This window comes from Natrix helvetica (genome assembly GCF_964273705.1).
Source record: "Natrix helvetica genome assembly, chromosome: 1".
In the NCBI taxonomy this organism is placed as follows: Eukaryota; Metazoa; Chordata; class Lepidosauria; order Squamata; family Natricidae; genus Natrix; species Natrix helvetica.
In genome coordinates this window covers 372,519,521-372,537,656 of record NC_138548.1, presented here as the reverse complement: position 1 = coordinate 372,537,656, position 18,136 = coordinate 372,519,521, and the positions used below count along the sequence as shown (strand labels likewise).

Below are 18,136 nucleotides of genomic sequence, written 5' to 3'. Positions count from 1 at the left end.
AGATCCTTCTGGACTCAAAAGGCACTTTTGGTTTTCCTTACCTTTCCTGTTCCAGCCGCCTTACCAGATGTTCTCGCGCCTCCGATTGAACACATTGAGTTGGGAGATTGTAAGCAACAACTTTATTGTGTAGAAAAAGTAACACAAGGAAATCTCCCTCAAAGCCTTTATACCCCACCAACCTCCACTGGAGAGTTTTACACAGCATTTGCCATTACATGTCAGAATCAGGAGGAATTTTCTCATCTGCCTTTAGAGCAATTCCTGCCTCTTTTACACTAACATCTTAACCTGCCTGCATCTATGCAATACAATGATCAGCCAAGCTATTTAAATCTAGCCTAATGTATGCAGAGAGAAACATCAACACTTTTGCAAATGTCACTTCGGCTTCCCATGATATTTCCTATTTCCAGCACACTTCTTTCTTGAGGTGTTCAAATCTCTCTTTGTGCCTTTTGCCTTGTCCCTTAGTACATTTGGGCCTCTGGATTGGCAAGCTGAGGCATTTATACCTTTATTCTAAGTTTACCTCTTAATTGAATCTCCATGGATCCTTCTATTTAGACAGCTGTGGGGAACCTTGGACCTTTTACGATTTGAGTCTCATAATGCTTGTAATCCTTTTTTTGAAGAGCAAGGAAATATGGACCATAATTATTTCTCCATTTCCAGCGTGCTGGACGTCAAAAGACTTTACAGTAGGAAGGCAATAGAAACAACCACAGACCATAATTCCATCTCTAGGCCAAGGGTCTCCAAACCTGGCAACTACTTTTAGATTTCAACTCCCAGAATTCCCCATCAGACATGGTAACACGTATGCCAGAGGAATTCTGGGAGTTGAACTCCACAAGTCTTTGTACATTTCCCCTACTTCTTGTATTATTTCATTTAAAGGAAGGGGAAGAATACTTCCAAAGTTTTGCCTGCTTTTGCCTTGTTTCTCTCCAGAAGGACTTTGGCAAAAGTCACAAAATCCCGATTCATCTCGAAGTGTTTTTCCACACCTTGAACACACTTCTTTTTCTTGGCAATCATCTGTGTCCAATAAGACATTGGTATCTGCACATGGGAAACTAGTGCAATTCTCCAGCTCAACCGTTAACAGGTTTTCCTCAGAACATTGCTTTCCATCCATCTTTTCTCCAACTTCCCTTTTCTCTTTTGGCAAAGGTGCTGCTGCCTCTTGGCCAGAATCCTCCATCTCCCATCCGTCACCTGCTTGCAACAGAAAAAGAAAAGTTAATACAAACTTTGGGGCAAAAGGGATCAAGCACCACTGCAGTATTTGAACAGTATCAATATTTTTCCAAACTCCCGTTTGTTCAAAACAGAATGCCATGCTTGTTATTAATGTGGGAAACAGTTGTATTGTTTTTACAGAATTGAAAGAAGACATGTTTGTCTGTGAACAAAATACGTTGCATATGCTTCTAATCTCATGAACTAGGCTGAAGCTTGAGAATTGTATGTAGGAGCTAAGATCAGAGGCCTCTGCTATGCTAGAAAAAAGCCTTAACCAGAATTTACCGATATGATAGTTACTCTAGAGACAATCCACAGGAACTAGGACCACAAACGGAAATGTGTAAATAAGGGCAGGGGGAGCTAGAATTGGAGTAGTGGGGGATGTAATCAGGGGTGGAGATAGTATATTCAGTTTAGACAGTGACGTGCGGTGAGGTTTATGGCTGGTGTGGCGCTGATGTCATCACAATCAGATTTACAAACATCAAAATCCTACAAATTATCTTATCCAATATTTGATTGGCAGCAGTTAAAGGGTTATGTTTAAGGTCTCATATCAGCATTCTTCTTTGTAATAAAATTTTATTGGTTTTTCAAAATTTATAGGGAAAAGGGTAAATGGACAGGTATACAAATTTTGGCAGTTGCAAAGTGTGTGAGGCCCCCCTCCCTCCATACCCATAGCGTACATTTATATATAATGCATTAGTATATAATTGATTATAATCAGCATATTAGTTCTATTATTAAATTCAATCAAATTAAACATTACAATATAAAATCCAAATATAATTCCATTTTCACTTTCGGTCAATTTATAATAATATGATTTTCATATTTATTTCTGTGATCTGAGTCTTCTTGCTATTGCCCCATCTCCCTCCACTGGCAGAGCTCTGGCCCCTCCCGTGTCCTGCGTATCCGTTGTAGTGTCTGGTGGTTTCTCTAGGAGTGTTTTATTTTTTTCCATAAAGGCCTGCGCCTCTATGGGTGAATTAATTCTGATTCTTGTCTCCTCCCAGAATATCAGCATACCTTCAGGCATCAACCATCTAAACCACACCCCTTTCTGGTATAATTTATTCGCTAATTGCGAATAATTTTTTCTTTTTTCTCTAATCTTCTTAGGGATCTGCTTCAGAATGGTTATCTCCATATCATGATATGTCAATGCTTGCCCCCTTTGTACACCCAGAATTTCATCTCTTGTGGTTTTTCTAAGGAATTTAATGTGAACCTCCCTGGGTAAATTGTGTGTTCTAGCATAAGCTGAGTTCACTCTATAAACCAGATCTATATCCCACCCCATCTGTTGTTTTTCTTTGTGTGTATAGTCAGCCAGAATGTTTGTCATGATGTCCCTTATATTTTCCCCATCTTCTTCTATAACATTTTGAAATCTAAGATAATAGGACATTCTCTCAAATTCTAATTTCATCTGTTGGATGTCAAGATCTTTGTTCCCTTTCTGCACAGCTTCCACCACCCCCCTCACCTCCTCCACCCCCCCTTCCACAAGATTCAGTCTTTGTGAGTTCTTATATATTTGGGCTTGATTTTCTTTAATTTCATCTTTCATTTCCCTTAACTGTTTCTTGATTTCCTCCTGGCCCTGTAGAATTTGTTGAAGCATTTGTTGAAAGTCCATCTCTGTAGTCTTATGTTGCATCAGTTCTGTTATCTTTGACTGTGTGGCTGGACTGGATGTTGCGGATGTTGGAGCAGAAGTGGCCAAGCCAGGTTTTCCAGGAGGGGGTCTTTTAGATGCCATCCTTTATAACGTTAAAAGTTCAGTCCAAATATGAAGTAAGCAATTAGAAAAGAAGGGTAGCCAGGTGAATCCGGGAGCAGAATAACCAGGCAGAAGAGAATCTCTCCAATAAGTCTGGCAATAGATAGAAAATTTCCCCTAGAAGGTTAAAAAAATACCAATCCACAAGAGGTTCCTCTGGGAGACACGGAGACAAAGACCGGAAGCCTGAATTTTAAAGGTGGAGTCAGGTTTCAGAGTTCATAAAGACAACGGAAGTGTGCCATCTTGCCCTGCCAGTTTTGGGCACAGAGGCGTAACAAAGTTTTAAAAAGTTCCAAAAGTCCTCAAATCATTGTAATATGTAAAATTAAATTGAAAAGAAAATCATCTCAGCCTAAGTGAGGCTTCATTCGTTGGCTCTCCCCCCTCCTCCTTCCCCGGGGGCTGAGAGCAAAATTGTTTCTTGCCGCTTGTCCAAGGGGGGGGGGGAAAACCCCCCTCCCTCCAGCCGCACCTCCAAAATGCTCCGAAAGTTGTTTTAAAGTTTTAAAAGCTGAATCAAATCTTCATGCAAAGTAAGGGATGAAGAGAGAGGCAACCTCACCGCACCGCAGCTGCTTCCTTCAATTGTAGCATTCTCCAGTCGGCTTGTAGCGAGGCGCGAGGCGTGGAAACGCGATGCGCCCTCCGAGCTTGCTCCCCGGTGCCTTGGGCGCGCGAGAGAGCCCCCGCCGGCTGCCGCCGCTGCAGGAGACCTCCGCGATGCCGCCCCTCCGGCAGGACCCCTCTGCGGGGTGTCCTGTGCCCCCCAAGGAGTGGGGAAGCCCACCGGGGAGCCGGAGCGGGCAAAGAGCTGCCCGTCGCCGCCGCCGCCGGAACCGGAACTCAGCATTCTTTACACATACTGTAGCACACAAAAAAGCACATTTAATTGAAAAAAAAATGAAGTTATTATGGGTCTTACCATTACTTATAAATGAAGTTCATCCGCCGCTTCTTCTGAGCAAAAGCATCTATAACTTTCTGGTAGAATTTTTCATTGTCTTCTTTTAGTTTTAAAAGTCTCTCTGTCTCAATGGCGATCACGGCCAGGGAAGAGAGTCGTCCTTGATTGGTCTTGTTCCGACTGAATGTTTTTAGTCTCTCCAGTGCTGAGAATGACCGCTCCACCGATACTGTCGTAGCTGGAACAGTGAGCACAAGCTGGAGCAACTTTGTGGCCTGAGGAACAGTCTGAATGAGATCTTTCTGGGCCAAAAAGCTAAGAAGCTGTGCAGGAGATTTACATGTATCCCTGGTCACTTGTGAGCTGTACAGTCCAATGAGTTCTGCCTTCAGTTTCACAAAGTCAAAAAAACTGGCATATTTTGAAAGGCTCTGCAGTTTCGTGTCATCAAAACGTTGGGACATTTCACTAAATTTTGCGCAATCCACCAAACCAAGGAAAGTCAACTCACCAAAATGATCAAACCTAGCCTGCATTTGATGGCTTATGTTCTCCAAAATCTTACAAAACAGTCGTTTTTGTTCAGATATAACCGACTCTCTACGTCCAGTCCCTGTCAGGCCAAGTGAGCTGCATTTCTTCTCAAATCGGTCATATAAACTGTTGAACTCCAGTTTCATGCGCTCAAGAGCTGCTAAGGTGCCGCGGATGCGTGCAAGACAATATTCAATGTCCATCACTTGGTTTTGCAGTACTTTAAAAAGTGTGTCAGTTTCATTGAAAATGTCCTCAAATGCCATAAGGAGAAAGCATGTTGATGGTTTTGACAGCCACCGATCGTATCCTGCTGCCATCATGAGTGTGTCATTGTCCCAGTTGTCAGGATTTTCTAGAATGACATGAAATAATGTGCGCAGATCATTTTGGTGCATGCTTATTGTCTGCACCAGCCTAGAGTTAGAACTCCATCTTGTGGGCGCTGCTCTGGGTAAACAGCGCTTAACAACGTCATCCAGCAAGCGACTGCGCTTTGTGGACTTGCTGAAAAATGACGCTAATCCCTCGGCTGTTTTAAAAAATATGCGACACTCCGGCATGCACTTTGCTGAATGCAAAAGCCCCATGTTCATCTTGTGTGCATAACAGTGTGTGAGCATGGCTTCGGGCACTTTTTCTTTTATTTTAGCTTGCACGCCATTAAGTTCTGATCCCATTACAGCGGCCTCATTGTAGGTCTGAGCTACAAGCTTTCCAACACAGTCATACTTCTCCAAGACTCTCAGGATATGCTCAGCAATTGCGGGAGCGCGTCTGTCCTCACTCCCATCAGCAAATCCCAAAAACGCCTCCTTCACCTCACATTTGGCATCAGTCATAGCCACATACCGCACTATGACAGAAATCTGAGCTTGGTTTGTGACATCTGTGGTCTCGTCTACTTCTACAGCAACAAATGGAGTTGCACTGATCTCTTTTTTAATGTCATTTCTAATGACATCACTGACCGCTTCAATTAAATCATTCTGTATTCTGTTTGACGTGCCGGAAAATACAGTGGATGTTTTCAAATGTTTAGCTAGCCTGTCATCTTTCTCAGCAAAAGCATGTAAGAGTTCAACATAGTTTCCACGATTGGTAGAGTCCGTACTTTCATCATTCCCACGAAATGCCAGCTGTTGTTTGGCGAGGAAGCAGGTGACATTGATGAGATCTTTTAAAATCTCTCGGTTTTCCTTTACCTTAGCATTGTGGATGTTGATGTTGAGTCTGCGTTGTTTGTCTAAAGCTATGTCTATCCTGGGCATGCCGAACATTTTTAGCATGATCTGACTATTTATGTGGGTGGTAGACTGCTCATGTTTGATGAGGCTTCTTTGCAAATTCTTCAGGTCACAATATCCCATCTGAGACCAGACACTGTTGCCAGTCGAGAAAAGAAGGCAGGGAAAGCAGAAAAGGCGGTTTCTTACTGAACATCCACACAGCCAGTCCTTTCGTGTGTACCACTGCGTTTGGAAAGAGCGGTTATTCAGTCCACTCCTCTGAAGCAGGCCCTTTAGCTCCGGCGTTGGTCTTCCTTTAAGTATTACCTCCTTCTTTGATTGAAAGTCCAGTTTAGAAAAATCTTTTAGCTTAGAAATGTAATCCTCCATTTCTGAAAGTAGAAAAGGTAGAGGGGGAAAAAAATGAATGACTGCACTTGACTTTTTAACTCCCTTACAGAATCACCAAAGAGTTTAGTTTCTGGCATTGTCTGCGTGGATGGAGATCTACATGGATCTTTAAAAATTCAGTACTTTCCCTGGTGGAATCACAAGGTAACACAAATATTCCACAATTGTGCAGGCATCACCCAAGACGCTGAGGAACAGAAATATTTTACATTTGCAAAATATAACAAAGACATTTCACTACTTCAACAGCATACAGGTAGTCCTCAACTTACAACTGTTCGTTTAGTAACTATTCAAAGTTACACCACTGAAAAAAGTGACTTAAGACCGTTTTTTGCTTATGACCATTGCAGCATCCCCATGGTGACATGAAACGTTATAGGGTTTCCTGCCTAGGCAGGGGGTTGGACTAGAAGACCTCCAAGGTCCCTTCCAACTCTACTATTGTATTGTATTGATCAAAATTCAGATGCTTGGCAACTGGTTCTTATTTATGATGGTTGCAGTGTCCTGGAGTCACGTGATCCCTTTGTGCAACCATCTGGCATTTTGCAACCTTCTGACAGTAGGCAAGCAAAGTCAATGGAGGAAGCCAGATTCACTTAACAACCGTCCTAGTAATTTAACACCTGCAGTGATTCACTTAACAACTGCAACAAGTCGTACAAGAAAAGTCATAGAGTGGGGCAAAATTCACTTAACTGTCTTACTGTGCAAAATAAAATGTTAGGTTCAATTGTGGTCATAGGTCCAGGACTACCTGTCTCCTATTGAAACACGACAAACGATCCTCATGAAGGGAGGACTGTGATCTACGTTCCCTCTAAGGTGTGCGGCTGCGCGCCCACGCAGGTGGCAAGAAAACACCGCGCAGCAGTTTTCAACTGCCGCACAGTGATTTCTATTGCCACAGGCTCCGGAAGCTGGGGAGGTCCTTTGCAGGCAGCTAGAACGGGCCGCCCGCAAAGGACTTCCCCAGACTTGCTTTGAGGAGCACGGGGCGACTGAGGCTAGTTGTGAAGCCCCAAAGCCCCCACCGTCACTGGAAGAACAGCTGCCACCTCCTCCTCCTCCTCCTCTAACAGGCAGCACTGCCAGATTTGCCGCCCGGCGCTGCAGCTGAGATGAAGCCGCCAAAGCTCCAGCCGGCATCTCCACGCGTGGCAGCGGCGCCTCCCCTCCGCTCGGAGCACCTGAGCTCAGCGCTGGGTTACCCCTGCCCCCTCCTCCTCCTCCGTCATGCTTTTGAGGAGACATGAGGCTGCAGGAGACAGTAGGAAGGCGGGGGGAGCAGGGGGGAAAAAAGCCTCATGGCTCCTCAAAAGCACGGCGGAGGGGGAGGAAGGGGCAGGGGTAACCCAGCGCTGAGCTCAGGAGCAAATCTGGTGGTGCTGTTGGAGGAGGAGGAGGTAGCAGCAGTTATTCTGGTGGCAACTCGTCAGCATTTTCAGCAGCAGCCCTGCCCACGATGAAGAAAGCAAAGATGGAGCAGATCCACGCAGATGACGTCGCTGCAACATGACTGGAGGAGGAATTCTGGGAGTTGAAGTCCACAAGTCTTAAAGCTGTCAGGTTTGAAGACCTCTGCATTTTTTTTCTAGGGGTGGAAGGGTCTTGTAACTTGACAGCTTTAAGACTTGCACACTTCAATGCCAGAGTTCCTGAGCCAACATGACTGGAGGAGGAATTCTGGGAGTTGAAATCCACAAGTCTTAAAGCTGTCAAGTTTGAACATCCCTGGAGTTTTTTTCCCTAAAGGATTAGGGGTGCAAGGATCTTGTAACTTGACAGCTTTAAGACTTGCATGCTTCAAATGCCAGAGTTCCTGAACCAACATGACTGGAGGAGGAATTCTGGGAGTTGAAATCCACAAGTCTTAAAGCTGTCAAATTTGAACATCCCTGGGGGTTTTTCCCTAAAGGATTAGGGGTGCAAGGATCTTGTAACTTGACAGCTTTAAGACTTGCATGCTTCAAATGCCAGAGTTCCTGAACCAACATGACTGGAGGAGGAATTCTGGGAGTTGAAGTCCACAAGTCTTAAAGCTGTCAGGTTTGAAGACCCCTGGGGTTTTTTTCCCTAAAGGATTAGGGGTGCAAGGGTCTTGTAACTTGACAGCTTTAAGAGTTGCGTGCTTCAAATGCCAGAGTTTCTGAGCCAACATTTTGGTTGCTAAGCAGGAGTGTTGTTAAGTGATACTGATATTATATAATACTTTGAATTAAGCATGTACCTTGAAGAAACATAACTTTGGGTTTCAAATAATACTGATTTCGTTGTTGTCTTAGGTGACATCTGTGAAAAAAATGCGGGTGCTCAGGCATGAAAATGTGCTGCTCAAACACTATACTTTTCTGCTCACATCGAAAAAAAATTAGAGGGAACATTGACTGTGATATCTTTGATCTTTTTGCAATTGCATAGAAAATGGCGAGAATTAACATTCTACTTCAGTTCTACTTGGAAATGAACAGCTATCAGTAATAAAGTTTAGAAGGGAATGGCATACACTATTGAAAACATATCGTCCCCTACAACCCTGGGTAGAAGTTTCGGAATGTACGTATTTTTCGCCCTATAAGACGCTCCGGAATATAAGATGCACCCAATTTTAAAGGAGGAAAATCTAGAAAAAAAAAGATTCTGAACCAAATACTGTAGTAAAATATTTTATATCAACTGTATAAAGTTAACAGCAGTTTAAGAACAATTTTATGTCAACCATGTAACATATTAAGAGCTATCTTTACTCTCATTAACAGTCAGTAAAGTCAGTAAACAGTGAAAGTAACAAAAATAAGGCTGTAATGTTTTTATTCGAACCCCAAGAATTCCTCTTCTTCGCTGCTATCAGAAATGAGGAAGGACAGATCCACGCAGTCATTGTCATCACTTTCTTCCTCACTGGTGTCAAATAAGACGTCGTCTTCTGTTCCATCCAAGGCATTACTAATGCCACACTTCTTGAAGGATTTTACAACAATGTCCTCCTTCACGGAGTCCCATGACCTTTTAACCCATTCACACACTTGTGTGATAGTGGGCCTCTTCATCCGCCCAGTAGACGTCAGATCATGGTTCCCAGCTGCCATCCAGGTGTTCCACTCCTCTCGCATCAGAACTTCGAACGGTTTGTTAATGGAAACGTCCAGAGGTTGCAGCTGGCTGGTAAGACCACCAGGAACCACAGCTATTTGGGTCTTAACTTCCTTAAAGTTCTTTTTAGTAGTTTCCGTAATGTGCGCTCTGAACTGGTCAAGCACCAACAAGGAAGATTTCTTCAGAAGCCCGCCGGGACGTTTGGACCACACTTTGTCAATCCACAGCCTCATGCCATTTTCGTCCATCCACCCTTTATCATGAACGTGCACGAGGACTCCCCGTGGAATTGTTTCTTTTGGGAATGTTTTCCTTTTAAAAATCAACATCGGAGGCAGTTTGGTACCATCTGCACAGCAGGACAGCACAACCGTGTAGTGCATTTTCTCATGCCCTGAGGTTTTTATGGTTATGGTTCCTTTGTTATCTACAGTTCTGTTAGATGGCACATCAAACGTTAGCGGGACTTCATCCATGTTCCCAATCTGGCTAATTTCAAAGTTATTCTTCTTCCTCGCATCAATAACAAACTTATGAAAAGACAGAATCTTTGATTCGTATTCCTTTGGCATTTTTTTTGCAATTCTGGTTTGGGTGCGCATAGCAAGGCCAGATCTCTTCATAAATCTATAGCACCACGATGGTGATCCGGTGAAATCCTGAATGCCTTTCTCCACAACAATGCGTTTGGCCTCATAGATTATCATTTTTGTTGAGACAGAAATTCCATTTTGCCGGTGACGTGTGATCCACTCCTTTACTTCTATCTCTAACTCTGGCCACTTTACAGTTGGTCTACGTAAGGTGTGCTTGCTTTTATCCAACTTTTGGAGCTGATCCTCCTGTTTCCTCCAATCTCTTATCATTTTCTCAGTTGGAGGTGGCCCGAAGTGTCTCTCCGCTGCTCTGTTTCCATGCTCCTTAGCAAATTTGATTACTTCCAGCTTGAAAGCAACTTTATATGCCAGTCTCTTCTGCTTAGGCATCTTGAAAAGGAGGTAACGGTAATTTTCTGCAAGAAATCCAGAAATGAAAGAACTGTCAATATTACCAATATGTTCTTCATTTCCCCTCCCTCCTTATATTTCATCTGGTGCTCTCTTATCCAGCCATATTTCATCTAGTGGTCTCATACTCCCTCATATCTCATCTGGTGCTCCCTAACCCCCATATTTCATCTGGTGGTCTCGTAACCCCCTCTTATGCATCTGGTTTGAGTGAATGCTGCTGGAAAGGAGATTGTAAAAAGGAGATTATTCCTCTTCCCTTCCCTTCCTCCACCCCCTCCCCCCCAATCTCTCCGGATTCTCAGGAGCCAAAGCCTTTGAATCAAGCTTGATTGTGTCCCTTTCTAGGTTTTTAACTTCCCAATCTAGCGTTCTGAGAAAAGCTTTCGTAAAAAAGAGATTGTTCCTCTTCCCTTCCCTTCCTCCACCCCCACCCCCAATCTCTCCGGATTCTCAGGAGCCTTAAAGCAGCGCCTCCTTAAACCAAAGCCTCTGAGTAACTGGGAAAGAAAGGCGTGCTTTTCGGGCGGCAGTTTTCGGCAGGTTCCAAGCACGGCTTTCTTTCCCAGTTACTCAGAGGCTCTGGTATACTCGGCCCTCACCCTCCTCCTCCTGCAAGCGAAAGGTACCTCAGAGATTCGGGGGGCAGCTCAGGGGAGACAATGGCCACAACAACTTCACTCCCCAGCAATGTGAGGAGCCGCTGCCACCGCCACCGCCTAAGCCCTCTCGGGAGCCCAGCCAAGCGGGAGCTCTGAAAGCGAAACCTCTCTCCTTTCCAGCCATCATGATCTCTGCAACGCCCGCTTTGCCTGCCCCATTTTTAGATGACCCAGATGGCTACATTCGGCGTATAAGACGCACCCAGATTTTCACCCTCTTTTTTGGAGTAAAAAAGTGCGTCTTATAGGGCAAAAAATACGGTACTTTTTCTGAAACTCATGCCACACTCCGTGCACTTATAGGGTTTCTCCCCAGTGTGAATCCTTTTATGGATTATCAATCCTTGAGAATCACGGAAGCGTTTTCCACATTCAAGGCACTGATATGGTTTCTCCCCAGTGTGGGTCCTGCTATGTACAATATGGCAATATTTTCTAATAAAGCTCTTTCCACAAGTGTGGCATTCATGTGGTTTCTCCGCAGTGTGGACTCTTCTGTGGCGAGAGAGAGAACCCAAATCAGTGAAGCATTTGCTACATTCGGTGCAACTTATAAGGCTTTTCACCTGTGTGGATCCATTTATGGACAGTAAGATTCTGTTGAGTAGTGAAACACTTCCCACACTCTGTGCATTGATATGATTTCTCTCCACTGTGGATTCTCCTATGGGAAGTTAAGTTGCTGGAATAACCGAAGCTCTTTCCACACTCCAGGCATTTGTATGGACTCTCCCCTGTGTGGGTCTGTTTGTGGGCATGCAAGCCATCAGAACAGGCAAAACTCTTTCCACACTGCAGGCATTGAAAGGGCTTCTCCCCTGTGTGGATTCTGTGATGGGCATTAAATTTTGATGAGAAACGGAAGCTCTTTCCACATTCCATGCATTGAAATGGCTTTTCCCCCGTGTGGATCTTCTCATGGGACTTAAGATGACCTTTTTGACTGAAGCTCTTTCCACAGTGCAGGCATTTATAAGGTTTCTCCCCTTTATGAATCCTATTATGTAAGGTTAGAATGTTGTGTCTGTTGAAGCTTTTTCCACACTCCAAACATTCATAGGGTTTCTCCCCTGTGTGAATCCTCTTATGGCAAGTAAGGACATCGGGGCCTTTGAAGAATTTCCCACATTCTGTGCACTTATACGGTTTCCCTCCGGTGTGGATCCTCTTATGGCAATTGAAATGTCATTTTGTGCAAAACTCTTTCCGCACACAGTGCAATGATACAGCTTTTCCCCTGTATGGATCCTATTGTGGTAAGTGAGGTCCCTTGCAGAGCGGAAGCTCTTCCCACATTCCAGGCACTTACATGATTTATTCCCAGTGGGGCTTTTTGAGGGGGAATTCAGTTCATTGCTCTGAGCAAACCTCGTTCTACCCTCCCTGAGTTGATGCAACTTCTCTCTATGGATGCTTTGATGGGAAGTAAGGGAGGTGCTGTTTCTGAAGGTCTTTCCACAGGTGATGCATTAATGCTGCTTCCTCTTTTCGTGGATCCTCTTATGTGAACTCAGATGATTTTTCTGCCTGAATGTCCTTCCACAATCCAGACATTTGTGTGGATCCTCTGCTCTGTGAATCTTTTTATGCAATGCAAGAGAGCGGCTTGTACTGAAGGTTTCTGCACACTCCGTATATTTGTACATTTTTCCTCCTCCTTGTATTCTTTCATATAAAGAAGGAGGAAGGGTCCTTCTGGAGTATTGCCTGCTTTCATGTTGTTTCTCTCCAGCAAAAGATTTCATAACAGTCACAAAACGCAGCAGCTGTTTTCGCCTTAGATTCCTCTCCTCTGCGCGCGCACCTTTCCTCCTGGGCTCTCTCCCGGCAACCTCACCAGCTGTTTCTTTTGCCATGACGTTTCCTGGCATGGCAAAAGACTTTTGCATTGCAACAGAAATTTTTGCAACGTCGATCATTTGCAGCTTGGCCCGGAGCTCAGGCATTCTCTCCTCTCCCCCGACACCCCACTGACTAAAGCGCTTTCTTTCACCCATGGAAGAGCTCAGGCAGGCGAAAGAAAGCGCTTTAGTCAGCGAGGTGTCGGGGGAGAGGAGGAGAGAATGCGTGAGCATTCTATCCTCACCCCGACACCCCGCTGACTAAAGCGCTTTCTTTCCCCCGCGGCAGAGCTCAGAGTTTTAGAGGCTTTTTTAAACAGGCAGTCATTCACGGTGAGGCAGCAGCTAGCTAGCCTCACTTCAGCACTCGCCTTTTCCCGTTTACATTTTTTTTTTACTTTTCATGATTGACAGTGGTGTGCCTCCTCTGCCTGCACGTCACTGAGTTTAGATAATTTGGATAGGTTGTAACATCATTATTAGAAAGCCAGGGAAGAAGAGGTGGGAGGTAAATTTGTAATAGTATAGAGAATATAAGGCACGAGGATTGATGATTTAGGAAGTGTCCATTGTACGTGTGTGTGTGTGTGGTCCACCCTCCTTGCAAAGTAAGGAAGAAAATTACCAGTGTTTTCTCTTGGCGGCTTTGACTGCTGATTGCTTATTTCCAAATGAGACAACGAATCCCACATTAGGTTGATATAAGATTTGACCTTTGGCTACCTAATGTAGATATCTTAAGAGAATCCCTTACCTAAGGAGGCCATGTTCCTCTTGTTTTCCAGCATGACCTCTTGGCCAGAATCCTCCATCTCCCATCCGTCATGTGCTTGCAACAGAAAAAAAAAGGTTAACACAAATTTAGGTGCAAATGGGATCAAGCACCATTGCTGTATTTGAATAGTTAAACTCCCGTTTGTTCAAAACATGATGCTATGCTTGTTATTAAATTGATATAAGATTTGACCCTTGGCTACTAAACGTAGATATCTTAAGAGAATCCCTTACCTAAGGAGGCCATGTTCCTCTTGATTTCCAGCATGACCTCTTGGTACAGGGCTTTTTGCTTAGAATCCAGCAGGGCCCACTCCTCCATGGAGAAAAACACAGCTACATCCTCAAATGATACCAATTCCTGACACAGGGAGAGGGAAAAAACACAACATATTCCATGAACATTCCTAACAATGAACACTTCCATGAATTAATTACATGCGAATCTTCATCTTAATGAACAAACTGCAGAGTTTCCAAGTTGGGCAAAGGAGCCTGTTAGGATATTGAATTTAGTAGCTGTAACAGTAAAGTCTACAATAGGCCCCAACACAATTGTGATTGCTTAGTTAGAGAGTGCTGACTCATGCATGATGCAATCTAAGCTATGATTGGTTGCTGTAAGTGTAAAGGGGGCGTTTCCCTTTTTTCCCTCCTTTTTTTCTTTCTGTGTGTTCTGTATGATGTTTTAGATTTACCTCATGATGTTTCTGACTATCTTATGTTCTTCCTTCTCTGGATGATGACAAAGACTGCTCTAAATTGGTAGGTGAAATATATTTATATTTATATAAAAGTCTAACTTCATCTGGACAGCTGCTGTGCAGTTTCTTGACAGAACATCTTCTCTGGAGACCTTTTCCCAAAATAAAATGCCTCTGGTTAGAGATTCATCTGGTTAATGTTTTATCGGTTTGACCAATTCTGCAGGAGCAGCAACCTCATATTCCTTTGTTGTCCATTGATGGGCTTGATCTTGGATATGTTGGCTAAATCCAATACTGGGTTAATTTTACCTGTTGCGGTGAACCGATGAATCATGCCCAAATGAAGGAAAGTGGGGTTCAACATTTAATTTCTATGCAAAAGTAAATCTTGGACTTTACTTTTCACTTTGGGCTTAGTATTAGTATCATTTTATAAACCTTAGTAAGGCCACACCAGGAATTCTGCATTCAGTTTTGGTCACCACAAAAAAGATATTAAGATTTTAGAAAAAGTGCAGAGAAGAAAAACTAAGATAATTCAAGTCCTTGAGGACTATAATATATGAAAAATGATTGCAGGAACTGGATATGGACAGTCTAGGGAAAATAAGGACTAGGGGAGACATGACAGCTGTATTTCGATATTTGAGGTGCTTCCACAAAGCACCAGAAGGCAGGACAAGAAACTTGCCTTCAGTTGTTGTGGGCAGGAGGTTTTTAAGGAGAGACTGGACCCCCACGTGTCTGAAATGGTGTAGGGTCTCCTGCTTGAAACAAGGGGATGGAATAAAACCTTTCTCTTGGTGAACCTTTCTCTTACAGCGTGTAAAAAGTTTGCGTGCATGGGCTATCACCCGTGCACATCAATTCAATTATCTCCGCCCATCTGCGCGTGAGCACATGACCCCACGCACATCCACATACAAACCCTCCCCAGGCTCCGGAAGGTTTACTAAAGCCTGGGGAGGGAGAAAAACGGCCCCGACAGCCCAACTAGAAGTTTGGGAACAAATTTCCTGTTGCCCCGTCGCAGCCGTCTTTTGCCCTCCCCAGGCTCCAGAGCCTCTCCTAATGCCTGGGGAAGATGAAAACGGCCTCCCCCACCTCTCTGGAAGGTTAAAACTCATCTGGCACACGAAGGTTGATGGCTGGCATGCCAGCGAATATGGCTCTTTGTGCCACCTGTGGTTTGCCATCACGTGACTACAAGATCTCCAAGATCCCTTCCAATTGTGTTATTCTGTTATTGCGAGACTGGCACATCAGGGGAGGGGAGGGGAGAATCCTCCTACCTTCATTGGAAGTCCAACCGCTGTTAATCCTCTGCTGCAAAGAACAGAGGTTCCAGGAGATGAAGACAAGGCCATGGGAATGTCTAAGAGTGGGGGGGGAAACAGCAAAGGAATAATTTGCTAGCAAGCATCCTAAGGATCTTCTTGAGCATACAGTGCACAGGGCTGATGTTAGCCTATTTCTAGGCTAACTAGGGAACCCCTTTATGTGAGTCCCTTGCAACCACATCAACAATACATAGAAGCTCAAAGGGAAAGGTGTGGAAGGACCAAGGATTGGATTCAGAGGCAGCTCTCTGGGCCATGAATGTATACATTAAAGAACCACAGAGGGGGACTCTGAATGTCTCAAGCAGATCCCCTCCCATATCCAGGGAGTTGTGCCGAGTTGTTAATCAGGAATATTAGGTCTGGCCTGGCACCAACAAAGAGTCCAATTCTCTTTCAAATTCTCTAGGCCTAACACTAAGGATTTTTAGCAAAACGGTTGTGGTTTCTCTATCACCTTTCCCAGATATGGGACAATGGGTCTTTATTTCAGTCATTTCAAGGTAAGAATCCTGATCATCAGAATCCTGGCTAAGATGCTCCTTCACTGGAGGCTGTTAAGAAGAGAATGGATAGCCAATTGTCTCAAATGGTATAAAATACTCCCCCTCAAGCAGGGGGTTGGACTAGAAGGCCTCCAAGGTCCCTTCCAACTCTGTTATTCTATGTTTCTATAATGTTCCCCTCCCCTTATCAGGTAATCAGGGAAGACAATAGAAACTCCTTTTCACAGCTGGGACTTGCCTTTTGGAATAGCCTACTGTAAAAGTGAAGAGTTTAGCCCTTTAATGGCTGTTGGACTTCAACTCCCAGAACACCTGACAAAGCTGGCTAGAATGAGGTTTCTCAATCGTGGGAGCTATAAGATATGTGGACACGTGGGAAAATCTGGAATTTAAAATCTACATATCACAAAGTTGCCAAGGTTGAAAAACAATGGCCCACAGGAAAAGGGTAAAACTTTTTAAATGTACACTTTAAAAAATGCAGTTAAACAATGGAAACGAATTTAGGGAGGAAAGAAACGAGGGCAAAGAGATTAAAGGGCATCAGAAGGAGCCTTTTTACCCGATGCTCCCTCCGGAGGAGGCTCGCCCAGAGCAACTCCCCGAAATAGCAGCTCCTGCGAGGGATCGCCCCTTTTTCTGCCCGCCGGTTTCCCAGCCATTGAACTCCAAGCCTCCGGGATCTGAAACAGAGTAGAGCAAAGAAAGTGACGGGAAACGATCAGGAAGGGCTAGGAAAATAATCATCATCATCATCATCTCCCCAAGGAGAAAGTGGGATCTTAGCAGCGCCCCAGAAGCTTCATTTAAGGGTCACCTGTGCAAGCAATTCCCCAGGTGAGAAGGAAGGAAGGAGGGAGGGACGGGGCTTCTTACCTGGCGCTCGATAGGAAAAGATCCGCGATCGCCGCCGGCCACGCACGTGGATCCCCCTCCCCGGAGCGACCCCAGCCAAGTATCTCCCTCCACGATTGCCACGTGCGAAAAGGGGAGGGAGGGAGGGAGGGAGGATGGGAGCTTCTTACCTGGCGCCCTCAAGGAAAGGCGGCTTTGTTCCTCGTTCCAAGAGATGCGCGCAGGAAAAGGTCCGCTTTCCTCCCAGCCCCGTCGGCTAAGCTCCCTTCCAGGCCACGCACGTGGATCCCGCTCCCCGGAACCCCCCCAGCCAAAAGTTTCCAGAGCCTAAGCTGGAAGCCCTTATAGCTCCTCCCCTCTCCGTCCAGCTCCTCCCATTCTCTAAAGGGCGGGAAAAGCCGGCTACCCGCCACCCCACCAGGTCCCGGGTGGAATGGTCAGCTGGGCAGCGAGTCCATCGCTCCTTTGCCTCAGGCAATCAGAGAAACAGGGGAGAGAGGGAAGGGACAAAGCCCAGGGATGGAGGAGGAAAGGGGATGGGGAGCATTGAAGTAAGGGGGAATCGCCCTTTTGGAAGAAAACTGGAGTAGGCAGGAAAAGGAGGCTGCCTTATTCACTGATCCTAACAGGGCAGTCCTCAACTGACAACGCATCTCCTACAATGACTAACGTTCATGATTCAGGTAATAACAAATAATGGCTGCCTTACAATCGTAGTCTGCTTCTTACATCAGTCGCTCAGTACTTTTTATCCGCATGACCCATGTGTTTCCCAGGTCTATATTCCACGCAGTATGAGTATGTCGTGAGGAATTCAGTCCACTGCAACATTCGGGGTGAAAGTATAGCAGGCGTAGGCTTGTTGCCCGCTAAAATACCAAGAAGGGGCTTATGGTCTGTTTGTAGAAGGAAGGAGCGGCCATAGAGGTAGTGATGGAATTGCTTGATTCCTGCTACAGCCGCTAAAGCCTTCTTGTCCAATTGGCTATAATTTCTTTCTGCCTTGGACAAGGAGCGGGAAAAATAGGCTATGGGAGCCTCGCTGCCATTTGGGCAACGATGGCTTAAAACAGCTCCCACACCATAGGGGGAGGCATCGGTGGCTAGGAGAAGTGGTAATGACTCGTTATATTGCATTAGTACTGCAGAAGACGTCAAGAGGGATTTGACAGCCGCGAACACATGTGCTTCGCGGCTGTCCCATCTCCATGACGTAGAGTT

At 44.9% G+C, this 18,136-nt stretch overlaps 1 protein-coding gene across 1 annotated transcript in view; it reads right to left on the bottom strand.

Moving 5' to 3' along the window:
* Positions 1–36: 36 nt before the first annotated feature.
* The window catches only part of LOC309385255 (zinc finger MYM-type protein 1-like), a 32,598-nt gene continuing 14,498 nt past the window's right edge, over positions 37–18,136 (bottom strand). The window contains exons 2-7 of the mRNA XM_081939494.1: positions 16,623–16,743; positions 15,507–15,589; positions 13,742–13,868; positions 13,488–13,562; positions 3,969–6,105; positions 37–1,224 (exon numbers count right to left, since the gene is read on the bottom strand). Coding sequence (XP_081795620.1) covers positions 3,971–6,105; positions 13,488–13,562; positions 13,742–13,868; positions 15,507–15,589; positions 16,623–16,722 — 2,520 coding nt within the window. The 5' untranslated portion in view covers positions 16,723–16,743 and the 3' untranslated portion in view covers positions 37–1,224; positions 3,969–3,970. The remainder of the gene's footprint in view (positions 1,225–3,968; positions 6,106–13,487; positions 13,563–13,741; positions 13,869–15,506; positions 15,590–16,622; positions 16,744–18,136) is intronic.